General features: G+C 42.7%; 1 protein-coding gene across 1 annotated transcript; it reads right to left on the bottom strand.

The window, feature by feature from the left end:
• Positions 1 to 3,811: 3,811 nt before the first annotated feature.
• Positions 3,812 to 21,989, bottom strand: LOC106089069 (skin secretory protein xP2). Its single transcript, XM_059368964.1, has 3 exons — positions 21,951 to 21,989; positions 11,123 to 11,716; positions 3,812 to 4,531 (listed from the first exon to the last, which is right to left on the bottom strand). Exons 1-3 carry the CDS (start codon positions 21,987 to 21,989, stop codon positions 3,812 to 3,814), a joined length of 1,353 nt encoding a protein of 450 aa, XP_059224947.1.
• Between the last annotated feature and the right edge of the window lie 43 nt (positions 21,990 to 22,032).

Below are 22,032 nucleotides of genomic sequence, written 5' to 3'. Positions count from 1 at the left end.
AAAGAGAAAGATGCTCAGTATGCTTTGACATTTCATCATGAATAGACTTACTAACGAGCAACGCTTGCAAATCATTGAATTTTATTACCAAAATCAGTGTTCGGTTCGAAATGTGTTCATTCACCGTAACATTGCGTCCAATAGCATCTTTGAAAAAATACGGTCCAATGATTCCACCAGCGTACAAACCACACCAAACAGTGCATTTTTCGGGATGCATGGGCAGTTCTTGAACGGCTTCTGGTTGCTCTTCACTCCAAATGCGGCAATTTTGCTTATTTACGTAGCCATTCAACCAGAAATGAGCCTCATCGCTGAACGGTGAATGAACACATTTCGAACCGAACACTGATTTTGGTAATAAAATTCAATGATTTGCAAGCGTTGCTCGTTAGTAAGTCTATTCATGATGAAATGTCAAAGCATACTGAGCATCTTTCTCTTTGACACCATGTCTGAAATCCCACGTGATCTGTCAAATACTAATGCATGAAAATCCTAACCTCAAAAAAATCACCCTTTATAATCTGAAGTTCGCTATACATGCCAGCTAAATCTAAATGTTGGACCGATTTGGTCCATTACAATCCTGATCTACATTGCAAATTTTGCCCATGAAGATACCACTTAGGAACAAGGGCTAACTTCTCACATATCAATGAGTGCAGTCCGATTCAAGTTTTAAGCTCAATGATAAGGGGTCTCCTTTTTATAGCCGGGTCCGAACGGCGTGCCGCAGTGCGACGCCTCTATGGAGAGAAGTTTTACATGGCATAGTACCTCACAAATGTTGCCAGCATAAGGAGGGAAAAACCACCGCTGAACATTTTTTCCGGTGGTTTCGCCAGGATTCGAACCTAGGTATTCAGCGTCATAGGCGGACATGCTAACCACTGCGCTAGGGTGTGACCTCCATCCCGATCTACATTAATAAGCAATAATAATGTGAAATTTCAGGCTCCTAGCGTTACTTTTTTTAAAGTTAGCTTGCTTTCGACAGACGGATGGACCGAAACCATCACCGCTATCGTGATTCTGTTAGACAGACAAACGGTCCCTCCGTTTGCCTATGGCTACTTCCACTTAGAACTTGAAGACCACCAAGAATATAAAAACTTTATGGGCTCGCAGATCAAAATTTCGAAATGTTACAATCAGGATGACTAAATTTTTGATATGGTGGTATGAAAATATTAAACAAGGAAAACTGTGTTAAGTTCGGTCTGGCCGGCTCATGGACCGCATTTGACACGTTTCTTGAAGGGTTTTTTTTCTTATACCCACTACCATAGGATAGGGGGTATATACATTTAGTCATGCCTTTTGCAACACATCGAAATATCCATATTTGACCCTACAAGGTATGTGTATTACAGATCGTAAAAATCTAAGACGATTTAGCGATGTCCTTGTGTCTGTCCGTCCGTGTGTCCGTCAGTTGTAATCACGCTGCAGTCTTTAAATATAGAGATATTGAGTTGAAACTTTGCACAGATTTTTTTTTTGTCCACAAGCAGGTAAGTTCGAAGATGAGCTATATCGGACTATATCTTGATATATCCCCCATATAGACCGATCTCTCGATATAGGGCTTTGGAAACATAAAAGGCGCATTTATTATCCGATTTTGCTTAAATTTGGGATAATGAGTTGTGTTAGGGCCTTCAACATACTTCTTCAATTTAGATCAGATCGGTACAGATTTGAATATAGATGCCATATAGACCGATCTCTTGATTTAAAGTTTTGGGCCAATAAAAGGCGCATTTATTGTCCGATGTCGCCAAAATTAAGGACAGTGAGATAAGTTAAGCACCTTGATATACTTCTCCAATATGGCACAGATCGGTCCAGATTTGGATATAGCTGCCATATAAACCGATATGGGATCTTGACTTCTTGAGCCACTAGAGGACGCATTTATTATCCGATTTGGCTAAAATTTTGCATGAGGTGTTTTATTATGACTTCCAACAACTGTACTGAATATGGTTGAAATCGGTGCATAACTTGATATAGCTGTTGTATAAACCTATCTGGGGTCTTGACTTCTTGGGCGTCTAGAGTACGCAATTCCTAACCGATTTGGTTAAAATTTTGCACGACGTGTTTCATTATGACTTTCAACAACTGTATCAAGTATGGTTGAAATCGGTTTATAACCTGATATAGCTGCCATATAAACCGATCTGGGGTCTTGACTTCTTGAGCCACTAGAGGGCGCAATTATCATCCGATTTGGCTGAAATTTAGCATGAGGTGTTTTATTAGGACTTCCAACAACTGTGTTAAAAAAAGTTCAAGTCGGTCTATAACCTGATATAGCTGCCATATAAACCGATCTGGGATCTTGACTTCTTGAGCCTCTAGAGGGCGCAATTCCTATCCGATTTGACCGAAATTGTGCACGACGTGTTTCGTTATGACTTTCAAGAACTGTGTTAAGAATGGTTCAAATAGGTCCACAACCTGATATAGCTGCCATATAAACCGATCTGGGGTCTTGACTTCTTGAGCCTCTAGAGGGCGCAATTCCTATCCGATTTGAGCGAAATTTCGCACGACGTGTTTTGTTATGACTTCAAATAACTGTGTTAAGAATGGTTGAAATCGGTTCATAATCTGGTATAGCTGTCATATAAACTGATCTGGGATCTTGACTTCTTGAGCCTCTAGAGGACGCAATTATTATCCGATTTGGTTGAAATTTTGCAAGAGGTGTTTTATTATGACTTTCAACAACTGTGTTAAGAATGGTTTAAATCGGTCCATAACCTGATATAGCTGCCATATAAACCGATCTGGGATCTTGACTTCTTGAGCCTCTAGAGGGCGCAATTCCTATCCGATTTGACCGAAATTTTGCACGACGTGTTTTGTTATGACTTTCAACAACTGTGTTAAGAATGGTTCAAATCGGTCCATAACCTGATATAGCTGCTATATAAACCGATCTAGGATCTTGACTTCTTGAGCCGCCAGAGGGCGCAATTCTTGTCCGATTTGGCTGAAATTTTGCATGAGGTGTTTTATTATGACTTCCAATAACTGTGCTGAGTATGGTTTAAAGCGGTCCATAACCTGATATAGCTGTCATATAAACCGATCTGGGATCTTGACTTCTTGAGCCTCTAGAGGGCGCAATTCCTATCCGATTTGACCGAAATTTTGCACGACGTGTTTTGTTATGACTTTCAACAACTGTGTTAAGAATGGTTCAAATCGGTCCATAACCTGATATAGCTGCCATATAAACCGATCTGGGGTCTTGACTTATTGTGCCGCCAGAGGGCACAATTCTTATCCGATTTGGCTGACATTTTGCATTAGGTGTTTTATTATGACTTCCAACAACTGTGCTGAATATGGTTGAAAGCGGTCCATAACCTGATATAGCTGTCATATAAACCTATTTGGGGTCTTGATTTCTTGAGCCTCTAGAGGGCGCAATTATTATCCGATTTAGATGAAATGTTGCATGAGGTGTTTTGTTATAACTTTCAACAACTATGAAGTTCAGCCCTTTTTGAGAAAAAAGAAACAAAATTTTTGTTTTCAAATTTAATTGTCTTTGGAATTTGTTTTTCTTTTGTTTACTAATACCTTAAGTATACATACAATAAAATAAAAATGTTAAATAAATTATAAATATATTCAAATTTTAGAAATTATTAACACCGATATGCTAAATAACATTTCAATATCTTTGGTATACATACTGCAGTGACTTGTTGTGCTTACTTAACTGCACTTGGCCAAAGGCCCCGGTTTAGAATCCAAGTGAGGCTCTTTTTGAGAAAAAGGTAACCCTTTAGAATAGACTATGATGATGGTGGTGAGGAGCTATGGCCAAGGGAGCCGAATGCAAATGTGCATGGGCATGATGAAGGTGGGGGGCTACAATGGCTTTGGCGAAATGGCTACGGATGTGGGCGTGAGGGAAGGCATAACCCACAGAAACATGGTGTGTAGTGGTTTTGGGGCCAGGAATGGCACGATAGGAGGGAATGGGTGCGGTAAAGGGAATGGCTTCGAGCACGGGAGGTAAAAATTTCGTAACATGCACTGGAGCTGGGGCGGGTAGAACATGAGTGTGGACCACAGGAGTGGGGGCGGGTACAAAGTGGGCAGCAGCAGGAAGGAGAGGAGCTGGGGCGGGCAGTAGAGGAGCTGGGGCGGGCAGCAGGGGAGCTGGGGCAGGCAGTAAAGGAGCTGGGGCAGGCAATAGAGGTGCTGGAGCTGGCAGCAGATGAGCATGCTGTTGGAATACAGGCGCTGGTGCAGCTACTTCATGGAAATGAGCTGCTGGTAATACTGGTGGCACTTGATGCACATGGGCATGGGCTGCCAAGATTTGAGGTACTTGATGATGGAAATGTGCAGGGGCTGCCAATACCTGAGGCACATGATGATGCTGCAGATGGGCAGGTGGTGCCAAATCTATATGATCGGGTATTCCATGAAATCCAGCAAAAGGTAGTGAAGGTTTGGCCTCTGCCATCAGCACAGCCAAAGCCAACACAGCAAAAGTCTGCAGGTGAAAGCAAAACGATAGTTTATTAAAAGTTAATTCAAACACAATTTTTCTTCTCATATTTTTCCTCTTACCATTTTGTAATGCATCATCCTGCTTGAGATGTGGTAAACTGTTAACCCCTTTAAATTAAATTTTCAAATCCCTAGACAACTGTTGGTCTATGCAAATGTTGTGGAACTAATGCCTAATTAATTTTATGTCAACAATTTATACGAAAACCGCCACTCAAGTAATTTGTCACATAATCAAACACCGCCTTCAACGGCTCAAAGGTGGCCAGGCTAAAACGCTTATCAATATTTTCAATTATTAATAATCGCTGGCTGCCTGCAACCCCTAACCAGTGGCCATGTTCCCTTTCGCTATATGGACAAATGGGTGAATTGTTGTCGGCCGACCATTTTCGGTTAGCCTTTTGTGGCCATAATTTTGGGTGTGGTGTAGATTGCAGCCGCAGTTGCAACTGGTGCTTCTTTGCACTTTGCAACTTATGCTTCTGCCTCCCCCTTTTCCCTTGCTTGGCCGCATTGGTCGGCAATTTGGTAGGTGTAGTGCGTGGCGATTATAATTTGCCTAAAATCGGCTGTGTAATAAGTCGTGACTAAGGCAGGCCACTGTTGTGGTGCCGCTCCATTGGCCCAAAGACCAACTCAGCTTAGCTTAGCCCAAAGTGTTGCGCTTAGTGTTTGGTTTACTTAGCTTACAGCCATTCGAACTAAATGTGGTCTCACTGTCTTTGATTTTTGATTTTAATATGTTTGGGCCCCACGGACTGACTGCCTGCTTGGGCTTACATTTATGGACTTTTAGGTTAATAACCCAATTAAATGGCAGACTTTTGATTTTTTTTTTGGTGTTTCTATAAAACGATTGCGGCTTGGTAATTGACCATTCCATTGAGGGTATAATAAAATGTTATGTAATTGTATTACTGTATAAGTAAATATTATATAATCTCCATAGGCAAGCAGGCGAACAAACGCAAACCAAAAAGAAAAACACACCCACATTTGGGTTTATGGATTCGCAATTGACTTACAATTGAAAATTAATATTTGCTCAGCGACCTTGAATTACTATCAAGAATATCATTAAGGCATCAAATGGTGGAAGAATCTGAGGAATATTTTCTTGGGGCAGCTGCATAGAATTCACATAATGAAGATGAACTGCGCCCATTGTTCCACATTGCCTGGCATGACTATAGATAAAGTTTCCTATCGTCGCCTCGTTTATACCGCGATGGTATGAGCTGCTGCCATCCTCAATCCATTCTCCCATCGCCTTAAGTCTCATAGCCGCAGTGGCTGCCTCACACTTAATCTGTATGTCAATGGGTCGGATATCTAGAACAGTCTCCAGTGCCCTAATGGGCATGCTCCTCATCGCTCCGCATATGCCAAGGCAACAAACTACTGAGGCGTAAGTAAGTATTGGTCTAATCACGCTACTGTAGAGCCAGTGGACTATCCTCGGATTCATGCCCCATTTCGAGCCTACAGCCCGTCTTCATAGTGCCCAACTTTTGTGAGCCTTCTCAGTACGCTCCAGAATGTGACACTTCCAATTCCAGTTTCCTGTCCAAGATCACACCTAAGTATTTGACCTTGTCAGATATCGAAATCGTCTTATTGAGGAAACAGGGTGCGTTAAATTGGCCCTCTTTCGTCTTCCTCGTGAATAGGCATATTTCAGTTTCTCTGGGTTGACATTGAGACCTCTGGGTCTAGCCCAGTCATGTGCCATATGCAAGACCCTTTCGGCTCTTCTGCATAGCTCGTTCGGATCCTTACGCCTAAGAAGTATTATAACATCGTCCGCGTAGCAGACGGGTTCAAATCCCTCCTCAGTCGGCATCCGTTGACATTGAGACCACTGGGTCTAGCCCAGTCATATGCAAGACGCTTTCGGCTTTTCTACATAGCTTGTTCGGATCCTTACGCCTTAGAAGTATTATAACATCGTCCGCGTAGCAGACGGGTTCAAATCCCTCCACAGTCAGCATCCGTAATAGGTCATTTATGATGGTCACCCATAGGAGTGGCTTTAAAATGCCCCCCTGTGGCATGCCCTGTGCCACTTTCTCCCTTATTATTTATGCCATGAGACATACAATTTATCCACCTGCACATCGTTTATCCAGTCTCTAAGGACCGGGTCCACCCGGTACTGGTCTAAGGATTGGTTGAGAGTGTCGGTCCGCACATTGTTAAAAGCCCCCTCGATGTCAATGCATACCGCCAGTGTGTACGATTTGGCATCGCAGGATTCTTCCCCAGAGTTGTCAACTTCGGATGCAACAGTGGTGAGAAAGGGAGACGGGGCCTTAACTTAACACACTATCCCAAATTTCGGCAACATCGGACAATAAATGCGCCTTTTATGGGCCCAAAACCTTAAATCGGAGGATCGGTCTATATGGCAGCTATATCCAAATCTGAACCGATCTGAACCATATTTAAGTCAGACGTCGGGAGGCTTAAAATAACCCACTGTTTTAAATTTCAGCGACATCGGACAATAAATGCGCCTTTTATGGGCCCAAGACCTTAAATCGGAGGATCGGTCTATATGGCAGCTATATCGAACTCTGGACCGATCTGTGCCATATTGCAGAAGTATGTCGAGGGGCATAACTTTACTCACTATCCCAAATTTCGGCGACATTGGACAATAAATGTGCCTTTTATGGGCCCAAAACCTTAAATCGAGAGATCGGTCTATATGGCAGCTATATCCAAATCTGGACCGATCTGTGCCATATTGCAGAAGCATGTCGAGGGGCATAACTTAACTCACTGTCCTAAATTTCGGCAACATCGGACAATAAATGTGCCTTTTATGGGCCCAAAACCTTAAATCCAGATATCGGTCTATATGGCAGCTATATCCAAATTTCATCCGATCTGAGCCAAATTGTAGAAGGATGTCGAAAGGCCTAACACAACTCACTGTCCTAAATTTCGTCGACATCGGGCATTAAATGCGCCCTTTATGGGCCCTAAACCTTAAATCGTGAGATCGGTGTATATGGCAGCTATATCCAAATTTGAACCGTTGTGAACAAAATTGTAGAAGGATGTCGAAAGGCCTTACACAACTCACTGTCCTAAATTTCGTCGACATCGGGCATTAAATGCGCCCTTTATGGGCCCTAAACCTTAAATCGTGAGACCGGTCTATATGGCAGCTATATCCAAATCTGGACCGATCTGTGCCATATTGAAGAAGTATGTCGAGGGGCATAACCTAACTCACTGTACCAAATTTCGGCCACATCGGACAATAAATGTGCCTTTTATGGGCCTGAGACCTTAATTCGGAGGATCGATCTATATGGCAGCTATATCCAAATCTGGACCGATCTGGGCCAAATTAACGATCGATATTGAAGGGCCTAAAACAACTCACTGTCCCAAATTTTGGCAAAATCAGACAATAAATGCGCCTTTTATGGGCGCAAGACCTTAAATCGGGAGATCGGTCTATATGGCAGCTATATCCAAATCTGGACCGATCTGAGCCAAACTTATCTAGGATGTCGACTGACCTAACCCAACTCACTGCCTCAAATTTCAGCAAAATCGGATAATAAATGTGGCTTTTATGGGCCTAAGACCCTAAATCAGCGGATCGGTCTATATGGGGGCTATATGAAGATATAGTCAGATATAGCCCATCTTTGAATTTAACCTGCTTATGGACGAAAAAAGAATCTGTGCAAAGGTTCAGCTCAATATCTTGATTTTTAAAGACTTTAGCGTGATTTGAACAGACAGACGGACGAACAGACGGAGGGACATGGCTAGATCGTCTTTGATTTTTACTCTAATCAAGAACTTATATACACTTCATTGGGTCGGAAATGGATATTTCGATGGGTTGCAAACGGAATGACAAAATGAATATACCCCCTATCCTACGGTGGTGGGTATAAAAAGACAGGAGGAGTGTAGAAACCCAAGCGGGAGTTGAACAACCACCCGTCCCTACTAAGCACGGATCTACCTACGCCGAAGCTTGTGGCACCCTCCCGTCGGAACCATGAACATTCCACTAAGGAACAGGGGCAAACTTCTCACATATGAATGAGTGCAGTCCGATTCAAGTTTTTAGCTCAATGGTAAGGGGCCGTGGCGCAGTGCGACACCTCTTTGGAGAGAAGTTTTACATGGCATGGTACCTCACAAATGTTGCCAGCATTAGGAGGGCAAAGCCACCGTTGAAAATTATTTCTGGTCTCGCCAGGATTTGAACCCAGGCGTTCAGTGTCATAGGCGGACATGCTAACCTCTGCGCTATGGTGGCCTCCGATGAACGTGGTGGATATAAAAAGACAGGAGGTGTGGAGAAACCCAAGCGGGGGTTGAAGAACCACCTGTCCGTACGCAAGCACGGATCTACCTACGCTGGATCCTGTGTCACTCCCCCCATCGGAACCATCCTGTTCCCTCAACAAACCTCAGGAGAAATACCAGAGTTCACAAGTTCACCCAGATCACAGGAGAAACGGCTCCCAAGAAAGGAGAGCCTTCGTCTCTGCAGACCCGAACACAGCAAGTGCTCTATAGTCTCCTTCTCACCTTAATCGAGGCAACTCCTACAGAAGTCATTGTGGGGTAACCGGGTTATGACCCCTGTAAAACGACCTGTTATCGAACGCCAGCAACTACCTCATCCTCCACCGGTCGATAATCGACCATAGAGCCTTCGCAGTTCGGGAAGCATCTACCGAGTACCACCTCGCCACCGACGCCGCCCTGGCCATCCCTCTACTGTGTAGCTCGACAATGGCAAGTAGGCAAGACCGATGACTGGTCGCAGACGAACCTCCCTGCTATGACCCCTGTCAAAGTACTCATCGACCTCTTATCGAACGCCAGCAACTCCCTCGTCCTCCTCCGTTCGATAATCGGCCATTGAGCCTTCGCTCAGACTGGTCCGCCCGGCACAGATGAACCCCTCTGTTATGACCCCTGTCAAAGTACTCATCGACCTCTTGCCGTTCGCCAGCAACTCTCTCGTCTTCCTCCGGTCGATGACCGGCCATAGAGCCTTCGCAGTTCGGGAACCATCTACCGAGTACCACCTCGCCACCGACGCCGCCCTGGCCATCCCTCTACTGTGTAGCTCGACAATGGCAAGTAGGCAAGACCGATGACTGGTCGCAGACGAACCCCCCTGCTATGACCCCTGTCAGAGTACTCATCGACCTATTATCGAACGCCAGCAACTCCCTCGTCCTCCTCCGGTCGATAATCGGCCATTGAGCCTTCGCAGTTCGGGAACCATCTACCGAGTCCCACCTCGCCACCTCGCCACCGACGCCGCCCTGCCCATCCCATCTATTATGTTCTGTAGCTCGACAAATGACACGTAGGCAAAACAGAAGACTGGTCCGCCCGGCGCAGACGAACCCCTCTGTTATGACCCCTGTCAAAGTACTCATCGACCTCTTATCGAACGCCAGCAACTCTCTCGTCCTCCTCCGGTCGATGACCGGCCATAGACTCTTTGCAGTCCAGCAACCATCTACCGAGTCCCACCTATCCACCGACGACGCCCTGGCCATCGCACCTACTGTGTTTAGTAGCTCGACAAATGGCACGTAGGCCAAACCGATGACTGGTACGCCCGGCGCAGACGAACCCCTCTGTTATGACCCCTGTCAAAGTACTCATCGACCTCTTATCGAACGCCAGCAACTCCCTCGTCCTCCTCCTGTCAATAATCGGCCATAGCGCCTTCGCAGTCCGGCAACCATCTACCGAGTCCTATTTCGCCACCGACGCCGCCTTGGCCATCCCATCTATTGTGTTCTGTAGCTCGACAAATGGCACGTAGGCAAGACCGAAGACTGGTCCGCCCGGCGCAGACGAACCCCTCCTGGCGCACTCTTCTGCCCTCTTATTCCCTGAAATCCCCTCATGCCCGGGAACCCATGTCAGCATCACATCGTGGGTTCGGAGCCTATCCAGGGACTCCAAACAGTCCGTCACGCAACTCGACGCCACCATCCTCGACCCCAAGGCCTTCAGTGCCACCATACTACCCACATAAGTTCTGAGTTTCGAGGGCGGTAAGCCCCTTGCCAGAATATCTCTTGGGGCCACTGCAATGGCGTAGACCTCTGCCTGAAAGACCATTCACTCTTCCGGCAGTCTCAGAGACATATTGATATTGAGTGCCTCAGAGTAGACCCCCAATCCAGTCCCTGATTCCATCTTGAAGCCATCGGTGTAGATCGATCATTTTAAGTGTTAATTGGACGATATATTAAAATCTAAACCTCTTTTTGGGTGGACTTCTGCAGAGGTCTTCAGATGCGTAATAAAAGAATTTTTACAAAATTGTGAGATAAGTCGTTTACAATTTTAGTTACCACGGCTTTATAAGCCTAAAGGGGGCAATAACCTCTGACCAATATATTTAACATAAATTTTCCCCATTGGGAAAATCACAACTGTGAATCTTAACAAATTTTTACACTTTTAGTTTAAAATAACAAAATGAGGGATAATTTATTAACAACAAAAAAAAAAACAGAAAAGTTAGTTAATTTTCTGTTTAAGGTTAAGTTTAAACAAGGACGGGGGCAGGAGCTGCAACACTAGCACCATAAGTGGCATAAGGAGCAGCGTAAGGGGCAGCATAAGGAGCAGCATAATGGGCAGCATAAGGAGCAGCATAAGGAGCAGCGAAGGGAGCGGCATAGGGAGCTGCATAGGGTGCAACAACCTTAGCGGGAGCAGCAAAGGCAGTTGGGGCAGCAAAGGCAGCTGGGGCAGCAAAGCCAGCTGGGGCAGCGAAGGGTGCTGGAGCAACCACCTTAGCAGGAGCAGCAAAAGCATTGGGAGCAGCAATGGCAGCTGGAGCTGCTACATAACGGCTAGAGTAGGGAGCAGTATAGGCGAAGGGTGCAGTGGTGTACGATGACAAAGTACCATCAAAGTTGTGACGAACATCGATTTGGCTGCTACCGCCAGCGGCATACAGAGGGGCATTGGCATAAGCCACTGCTGCTGGGGCAGCGGCAAAAGCAGTGGGAGCCAAAACACCAGGTTTGGCTACGGCACAGGCCAAGCAAGCGGCAAAGACAATGACCTTGAAAAAAATTTTAAGTTTTTTTTTTTTAATTACTGCAATGCTACACTTGTCTCCAGTTTCTTTCAAGTTTAACTTACGAATTTGAACATTTTTCTTTTTTTTTTGTTTTGAAGTGGATTGTTGTCAGTCGAAGGTGTAACTGTTTTATGCCTAATTTAGCCAAAGATCGAAGCTTTTATACTAAAAACACTTGAATATTGATTTGCAATTACCATGAAGCTAATCAATGGTAATTGTACGCATTTTTGGAAACTAAAACTTGCCCTCAGAAAGACGTGATTAGAAATTTAAGCCCTTGCTAAAATGGTTTGAGCTCTTATTTTAACAGCCTGCTTGAGAAGTGGGAGTATATTTTGTGACAAAAAAAAACATAACAAGTAAGAGCGTGCTAAGTTCGGCCGGGCCCAATATTATATACCCTCCACCATGGATCGCATCTGACGAATTCATTGCGCAGTATCTCTTCTTACAGGAGGACGAGAAGGAGGAGGAGCTATACCAACTTATAGTCCGATTCGTGGCTCAAGAACCAAAATCGGGAGATCGGTTTATATGGGAGCTTTGTGATCGATTCAGATCATATTGCACACGTATGTTGAAGACCATGGGAGAAGCCGTTGTACTATTGTATTTCAAGCAAATCGGATTAAAATTGCTCTCTCTAGAAGCTCAATAAGTCAAGATCCCAGATCGGTTTATATGGCGGCTATTGGGTTGCCCAAAAAGTAATTGCGGATTTTTTAAGAGAAAGTAAATGCATTTTTAATAAAACTTAGAATGAACTTTAATCAAATATACTTTTTGTACACTTTTTTTCTAAAGCAAGCTAAAAGTAACAGCTGATAACTGACAGAAGAGAGAATGCAATTACAGAGTCACAAGCTGTGAACAAATTTGTCAACGCCGACTATATGAAAAATCCGCAATTACTTTTTGGGCAACCCAAAACATCAGGTTATGTACCGATTTGCGCCATGCTCATCACAGTTTTTGGAAGTCATATCGAAACACCTCATTCAAAATTTCAGCCAAATTGGACGAGAATTGCGCCCTCCAGCGGCTCAAGAAGTCAAGATCCTAGATCGGTTTATATGGCACCTATACCAGGTTATAAACCGATTTGCGCCATACTTCGCAAAAATGTTGGAAGTCATAACAAAACTCTTAATACAAAATTTCAGTGAAATCGGACTAGAATTGCGCCTTCTAAAAGCTCAAGAAGTCAAGACCCAAGATCCGTTTATATGGCAAGTATATCAGGTTTTGAACCGATTTGAACCATACTTAGCACAGTGGTTGGAAGTGATACCGAAACACCACGTACAAAATTTCAGTCAAATCGGACAAGAATTGCGCCCTCTAGAGGCTCAAGAAGTCAAGACCCAAGATTGGTTTATATGGCAGCTATATCAAAACATGGACTGATTTGGCCCATTTACAATCCCAGCCGACCTACACTTATAAGAAGTATTTGTGCAAAATTTCAAGCGGATAGCTTTACTCTTTCAAAAGTTGGCGTTGAAAAATTTTTTCACAGACAAACGGACAGACGAACGGACAGACAGACGGACAGGCGGACGGACAGACGGACGGACATGGCTAGTTCGACTTAAGAATATATGTACTTTATGGGATGTTAGACGCATATTTCGAGGTGTTACAAACAGAATGACGAATTAAGTATACCCCCATCCTATGATGGAGCGTATAAAAATGTATCGCTCAAAAATATTAGTAGAGAGCGTTGCAAAGGCATCACAGTTTCATTCTGTATGATATAGAAGAGTAGGATAGATAGAGGAAGGTTTCCGACTAACTGACACCAAGACTGTTTAGAGATAAGATCTTCATTCACTCGGTGGAGGGAATTGCGGCACGAATGCTGGGTTTGAGTAAAATGGGACCTTGTCCTCTACTGATTGCATTCTTGATGGAGTCAGTGGGAGTCCACTCCGAGACACTCGATACCGGACAAATGTATAGAATTTTAGACAGAGATTACAGTACATATTCAATTAAAAAATGATTGAAATTATTATCCGATTTGTACGACGGATCCTCTCATGACCATCAACATACGTGTTTATTATGGTCTGAGCCGGTCCATAGCCTGATACAGCTCCCATATAAATCGATCTCTCTACTTTACTTCTTAAGCCCCCAAAGGGCGCAATTCTTTTTCGAATTGACTGACATTTTACACAGCTCTCCAGCATATAATTTAATTGTGGTCCAAACCGGACCATATCTTGAAATCGCTCTAATGGCAGAGCAAATCTTTTCTTTTATCCTTTTTTTTGCCTAAGTTGAGATGCCGGGAAAAAAAACTCGACAAATGCGATCCATGGTGGAGGGTATATAAGATTCGGCCCGGCCGAACTTAGCAGGCTTTTACTTGTTTTTTTGATATTCTCCCTCTGTGAGACATACGGTGGTGCAGGGTTTAAAAATTTGATTAGTATACCACCCATCATATGGTGGGTGTTATAGTATGAACTTGAATTCCATTTTAACTAGGCTTTCGAATATCGAGTCCATTTTCCATTTCATTTATCTTTGGTATGTGCACAAATGCAGTTTTCGAGGTTTGCGAGTGCTCGTTTACCCTTTTCTATCGCTCTCACATGCACATGCAAATGCCCTTTTAATAAACGCAACGGAACTAAACTTTTTACGGTTAGCAATTAAAATTTCCATCAGGTCTTGAATTTTTAGGTGGGTTTTATAGATTCCTGTGCCCATTGACTCGCAATGCATTTACTTCATTATAATAGCTGCTAAAATAGTCCAAAGGTGATATAAGGCGGATACCATAAGGCCGATCTGCAAACCATTGACTGGTAAAATGTTAAAATTGGTAAGTCAACGTGCAACTGCTGCGAATTGCGACAAAAATGTATGCGTTTTTTTTTACTTTTAAAAATCCCAAGGTCATTGTCTTTGTCATTTTTGTGTGCTACAATTTCGATGGGACATTGTTTTTGTAAGCTATGCCAGTGCAACACCAATACGGTGGCTGTTTGCAACGCTTAGAAGGAATCAATTGAGAGCAATTGTTTAGTATAGCTGTCGAATAAGGATAACTACCTGCTGAGAAAAAACCGAATGGCCGTCTGTCCATCTTTCTTGTAATCAAGGTCAAGGTGGCATTCATTGTCCGATTGTCTTCAAATAAAGCATAAGTCGCCTTTTTGACCATAGTAGAGGTTGCGTTCGTTGTCCTATAGTCTTAAAATTAAGCATAAGTCACCAATAACGAGCGATCATCCCACGTCTATCCGTCTGTCTGCTGTTATCACGCTGTAGTCTTTATACAACTAAAAACTTTGCATGCAGACTTTTAGGCAAATCGGGTGGTAAATGTGCCTTCTGGAGCCTTAAGAAGTCAAATTTGAAGATTGGTTATTATGGCAGCTATATATTGGAGGCCTGGCGCCGAGGTTAGCATGTCCGCCTATGACACTGAACGCCTGGGTTCAAATACTGCCGAGACCATCAGAAAAAATGTTCAGCTGTGGTTTTCCCCTCCTGATACTGGCAACGTTTGTGAAGTACTATGTCATGTATCGGTTGCCCAAAAAGTAATTGCGGATTTTTCATATAGTCGGCGTTGAAAAATTTTTTCACAGTTTGTGACTCTGTAATTGCATTCTTTCTTCTGTCAGTTATCAGCTGTTACTTTTAGCTTGCTTTAGAAAAAAAGTGTAAAAAAAGTATATTTGATTAAAGTTCATTCCAAGTTTTATTAAAATGCATTTACTTTCTTTTAAAAAATCCGCAATTACTTTTTGGGCAACCCAATAAAACATCTCTCCAAAGAGGTGTCACACTGCGGCACTCATCTTGAGTTCTTAAGCCTCAAGAGGACGGTCTTTCGTTTTGACTTTCAATAATCTAGCCAATAATGGTTGAAATCGGTACAATAACTTGTAAGCTGCCACATAAGCCGAGCTCGGTTTTTGATCTCTTGAACCTCTAAAGGACGCAATTCTTATCCGTTTTGACTGAAATTTTGCATTTGGCTAAAATTTTACGCGAAAAGTTTTGCTATAGTTTTCAAAAGCCGTGCTAGGTTATGTTGCCCACCATAGGTGAGTTCACTCGGAGGCCAATTTCACCCATTGCTATACCCTAGAAAGGAAGAGAAAAGAAAGATGAAGACCTTGGACCAACTTCAGAGTTTGCGAATGCAAATTTGTCCACGAACATTACATTAAGGAACAGGGACAAACTTCTCACATATCATTGAGTGCTGCGCGTTTCAAGATGTGCGTTTCAAGGTCCGAACGGCGTACCGCATTGCGACACCTCTATTGGTTTATATGGCAGCTATATCAGGTTACGGACCGATTTGAAAAATTCTTAAGATAGTTGTTGGAAGTCATAACACAACACGTCGTACAAAATTTCAGCCAAATCGGATATAAATTGTGCCCTCCAGCGGCTCAAGAAGTCAAGACCCCACATATATTTATATGACAGCTATGCCAGGTTATGGACCGATTTCAACCATACTCAACACAGTTGTTGGCAATCATAACAAAACACCTCATGCAAATATTCAGCCAAATCGGATAAGAATTGAGCCCTCTAGCGGGTCAAGAAGTCAAGATCCAAGATCGGTTTATAAGGCAGCTATATCAAAACGTGGACCGATATAGCCAATTTACAATCCCAATCGACCTACACTAATAAGAAGTATATGTGCAAAATTTCAAGCGGCTAGCTTTACTCCTTCGAAAGTTAGTGTGCTTTCGACAGCCAGACGGACGGGCGGACAGACGGAAGGACGGACACACATGGCTAGTTCGACTTAAAATGTCATGACAATCAAGAATATATATACTTTATGGGGTCTTAGACGAATATTTCGAAGAGTTACAAACAGAATGACGAAATTAGTATACCCCCATCCTATGGTGGAGGGTATAAAAAGGTATTAAGTTCGGCCGGGCCGAACTTTCGATACCCACCACCTCGAGTATATGTGTAAACCCCGAACACTTTATCCGGAGATCCGTCTATATGGCAGCTATATCTAAATGTAGTTCGATCCGTACCACATTTGTGTCAGATGTTCGGAGGCTTAAAAATGCGCACTATTCCAAATTTCAGCGAAATCTAATAAAAAAACAAAGCTTTTATGACCTTCAGACCCTTTATCCGGAGATCGGTCTATAGGGGAGCTATATCTGAATATAGTCTGATCTAAACCATAATTAGGTCAGACGTCGGAAGGCTTAAAATAACCCACCGTTTCAAATTTCAGCGAAATCGGTTGAAAAATAAAGCTTTAATGGGCTTCAGACCCTTTATCGGCAGATCGGTCTATATGGTAGCTATATCATAATATAGTTCGATCTGAACCATATTTGGGCCAGTTGTTGGGAAGCCTTATACTACTCACTGTTTCAAATTTCAGCGAAATCGGGTAATAACTAAAGCTTTTATGGGCTTCAGACCCTTTATCGTAAGATCGGTCTATAAGGTAGCTATGTCTAAATATAGTCTGATCTGAACCATATTTGGGTCAGTTGTCGGGAAGCCTTCAGCTACTCACTGTTTTAAATTTCAGCAAAATCGAATGAAAAATAAAGACTTAATGGGCATTAGATCCTTTATCGGTCTATATAACAGCTATATCCAAATATGGTCCGATTTGGCCCGTTCAAAAACTTAACCAGCGTTCATCAAAAAGACTTATCAACGACAAATTTCAGCTCAGTATCTCAACTTTCGAAGTCTGTAGAGCGATTACAACAGACGGGCGGACAGATGGACAAACAGACGAACAGACACACGGCCATCGTCAAATCGTCTTTGAATTTTACGACGATCCGTAATATATATACTTTGTAGGGTCGGAAATTGATATTTCGATGTGTTGCAAACGGAATGACTACATGAATATACCCCCGATCCAACGGTGGTGGGTATAAAAATCAATTTGTATTTGTTTGTTTGTCTGTTCCGTATAGACTCAAAAACGGCTGAACCGATTTTCTTGAATTTTTCACAGATGGTGCATAATGTCCAGTAGTGAAAAAAGGGTACTAAATTTTTTGATTTCTAAAGGGGGAGCGGACCCTCCCCCTTACCCTTATTCTCAGAAACGCCGGATCGGTGCAACTTAATCGAAATTTTGTGTGATCTCTTATAGTAAACTAAAAACAAAAATTTGGTATCCAAATACCGGGTAGGTTACCTAGGGGGGACGCCCCACCCCAAAAACCTACCAAATATATATGTAGACCAATCACAACAATATGGGGCTCAAATGAAAGATATTTAAGATTAGAAAATATATCCGATATCCAATTATCGGACCAAGTGTTTGGGAGACCACCCCAACCCCCAAAACACCCTTAAATCGGACATATTTACCGACCATGGCAATATGGGACTCATATAAAAGATATTTGCGAGTAGAATACAAATCTGCTATTCAAATGTACGACCAAGTTTCTGGGGGTCCACCCCTTCTACAAAACATCTCCCAAACAGGAATTATTTACTAACCATGGAACTATGGGGCTCAAATAAAAGGTGTTTGAATACGATTGCGATATCCAAATGTCTGGCCAAGTGTTTGGGAGGCCGCCCGTCTCCAAAAACACCCCCCACAGAGAAGTAATTTACGACCATTGTAATATGGGGCTCAAATGAAAGGTCTTTGGGAGTAAAGCACGAATCTGATATCAATATACGGGAAAAGTGTCTCTTGCGCCACCCCACCTCCATAGCACCACCCAAAAGGGGCGTAATGGCTGACCATTGCAATATGGGGAGGTGCAAGAGGTATTTCAGAGTGGAACACGAATCTGATATATATTATCAGGGCCAAGTCACTGAGTGGCCGCCCCATCCCCCATAACAACCCCCAAATAGGACGTATTTGCTCACCATGACAATTTGGGCCTTAAGAGAGTGGAGTCCGATGTTGATAGTTTTTAGGGCCCATACCCCTAACCGCACATATTTGCTGACTTTTGCAATAAGAAAACAAATTTGATAAATGGGACTGTGAGTTGTAGATAGGCCTTTCGACATCCTTATTCAATACGGCACAGGTCAGTCCAAATTTGGGTACAGCTGCCACGTAGTCCGATCTCTCGACTTAAGGTCTTAGGCCATAAAAGGCGCATATATTGTCCGATTTCGCTGAAATTTGGGACAGTGAGTTTTGTTAGGCCATTCTACATCTTTTTATTCCCACCACCATAGGTTGGGGGTCATGAACCTGATATTGCTGCCATATAAACTGATCTTCCGATTTGAATTCTTGGGCTCCTGGCAGCCTCAGTGTTCATACGATTGGGCTGAAATTTTGCACACGGTGTACGGTTATGATTCTCAACAATTGGGCCGATCATGACCGGTCCAAATCGGTCATGAACATGTTCTAGCTCCCATAGAAACCCTTCTCCCGATTTCTTTTCTTGTACCAAGTACGACCTAAATCGGTCAAGAACCTGATATAGATGCCATATAAACCTATCTCCCGATTTGACTTCCTGAGCCCCTGGTAACCTCAATTTTCATCCGATTTGACTGAAATGTTGCATATAGTGTTCTGTTTTCCACAATTGTGACAAGGACGGTATGACTCTCAACAACTGTGCCAAGTATGGTTCAAATCGGTTCATAACTTGATATAGCTACCACATGAACCGATATTGAATCTTGACTTCTTGAGCCGCTAGAGGGCGCAATTATCATCCGATTTAGCTGAAATTTTGTATGAGGTGTTTTGGTATGACTTCCAACAACTCTGCCAAGTATGGCATAACTCAGTTTATAACCTGATATGGCTGCCATATAAACCGATTTCGGATCCTGACATCTTGAGCCGCTAGAGGGCGCAATTATTATCCGATTTAGCTGAAATTTTGCATTAGGTGTTTTGGTATGACTTCCAACAACTCTGCCAAGTATGGCATAACTCAGTATATAACCTGGTATGGCTGCCATATAAACCGATTTCGGATCCTGACATCTTGAGCCGCTAGAGGGCGCAATTATTATCAGATTTAGCTGAAATTTTGTATGAGGTGTTTTTATACGACTTTCAACAACTCTGCCAAGTATGGCATAGATCTGTTTATAACCTGATATGGCTGCCGTATAAACCGATTTCGGATCCAGACTTTTTGAGCCGCTAGAGGGCGCAATTATTATCAGATTTAGCTGAAATTTTGTATGAGGTGTTTTGGTATGACTTCCAATAACTCTGCCAAGTATGGCATTAATCTGTTTATAACCTGATATGGCTGCCATATAAACCGATTTCGGATCAAGACTTTTTGAGCCGCTAGAGGGCGCAATTATTATCAGATTTAGCTGAAATTTTGTATGAGGTGTTTTGGTATGACTTCCAACAACTCTGCCAAGAATGGCATTAATCTGTTTATAACCTGATATGGCTTCCGTATAAACCGATTTTGGATCTAAACTTTTTGAGCAGCTAGAGGGCGCAATTACTATCAGATTTAGCTGAAATTTTATATGAGGTGTTTTGATATGACTTCCAACAACTTGCCAAGTATGGCATAATTCAGTTTATAACCTATTATGGCTGCCATATAAACCGATTTTGGATCTAGACTTTTTGAGCCGCTAGAGGGCGCAATTATTATCAGATTTAGCTGAAATTTTGCATGAGATGTTTTGGTATGCCTTCCAACAACTTTGCCAAGTATGGCATAAATCTGTTTATAACCTGATATACCTGCCATATAAACCGATTTCGGATCTAGACTTTTTGAGCAGCTAGAGGGCGCAATTATTATCAGATTTAGGTGAAATTTTGTATGAAGTGTTTTGGTATGACTTCCAACAACTCTGCCAAGTATGGCATAACTCAGTATATAACCTGATATGGCTGCCATATAAACCGATTTCGGATCCTGACATCTTGAGCCGCTAGAGGGCGCAATTATTATCAGATTTAGCTGAAATTTTGTATGAGTTGTTTTGATATGACTTCCAACAACTCTGCCAAGTATGGCATAAATCAGCTTATAACCTGATATGGCTGCCATATAAACCGATTTCGAATCTTGACTTTTTGAGCCGCTAGAGGGCGCAATTCTTTTCCGATATGGCTGAAATTTTGTATGAGGTGTTTTGGTATGACTTCCAACAACTCTGCCAAGTATGGCATAACGCAGTTCATTACCTGATATGGCTGCCATATAAACCGATTTCGGATCCTGACATCTTGAGCCGCTAGAGGGCGCAATTATTATCAGATTTAGCTGAAATTTTGTATGAGTTGTTTTGATATGACTTCCAACAACTCTGCCAAGTATGGCATAATTCAGTTTATAACCTGTTATGGCTGCCATATAAACCGATTTCGAATCTTGGCTTTTTGAGCCGCTAGAGGGCGCAATTACTATCAGATTTAGCTGAAATTTTGTATGAGGTGTTTTGATATGACTTCCAACAACTCTGCCAAGAATGGCATTAATCTGTTTATAAACTGATATGGCTGCCGTATAAACCGATTTCGGATCTAGACTTTTTGAGCCGCTAGAGGGCGCAATTGTTATCAGATTTGGCTGAAATTTTGTATGAGGTGTTTTGGTATGACTTCCAATAACTCTGCCAAGTATGGCATAACGCAGTTTATAACCTGATATGGCTGCCATATAAACCGATTTCGGATCTAGACTTTTTGAGCCGCTAGAGGGCGCAATTATTATCCGATTTGAAATTTTGTATGAAGTGTTTTGGTATGACTTCTATCAACTGAGTTGGTCTGAATCGGTGGATTACCTGATATAGCTCCCACATAAACAGATCTCGGATCTTGACTTTTTGAGCCGCTAGAGGGCGCAATTATTGTCCGATTTATCTGAAGTTTTATGTGAAGTGTTTTTTTTTTGTGACTTTAAACAAGTATGGTCTAAATCGGTTTATAACCTGATATAGCTCCCATATAAACCAATCTTCCGACGCCACTTCTTAGCCTATAGAGGGCGCATTTCATATTTCACATTTTTTGCACAGTGACTTCCACTTTGATCTCCAATAGTCAAACCAAGTTTGAGCTTTATCGATTTATAACTTGGTATAGCTCCAATATCATAGCAATTCTTATCCATTATTCTTTGTTTGTCCATAAAGAGATATCTGGCAAAGAACTTGACAAATTCGATCCATGGTGGAGGGTATATAAGTTTCGGCCCGTCCGAACTTAGCACGCCTTACTTCTTTTCTGTTGTTCTCGCCAAGATTCGAACCCAGGCGTTCAGCGTCATGGGCTAACCTCTACGCTACAGTGCCCTCCGAGAGCACCTACATAAAGCAGTTCATATTCATTGATTGCTTGACCTTCCATTGTCCCTTTTTTTAGTTTCTGCCTATAAAGGCAGAACTTGACA

The sequence above is a fragment of the Stomoxys calcitrans genome, chromosome 1 (genome assembly GCF_963082655.1).
Source record: "Stomoxys calcitrans chromosome 1, idStoCalc2.1, whole genome shotgun sequence".
Classification (NCBI taxonomy): Eukaryota; Metazoa; Arthropoda; class Insecta; order Diptera; family Muscidae; genus Stomoxys; species Stomoxys calcitrans.
The sequence above is the reverse complement of the archived record's forward strand: the minus strand, read 5'-3'. Positions and strand labels throughout refer to the sequence as shown.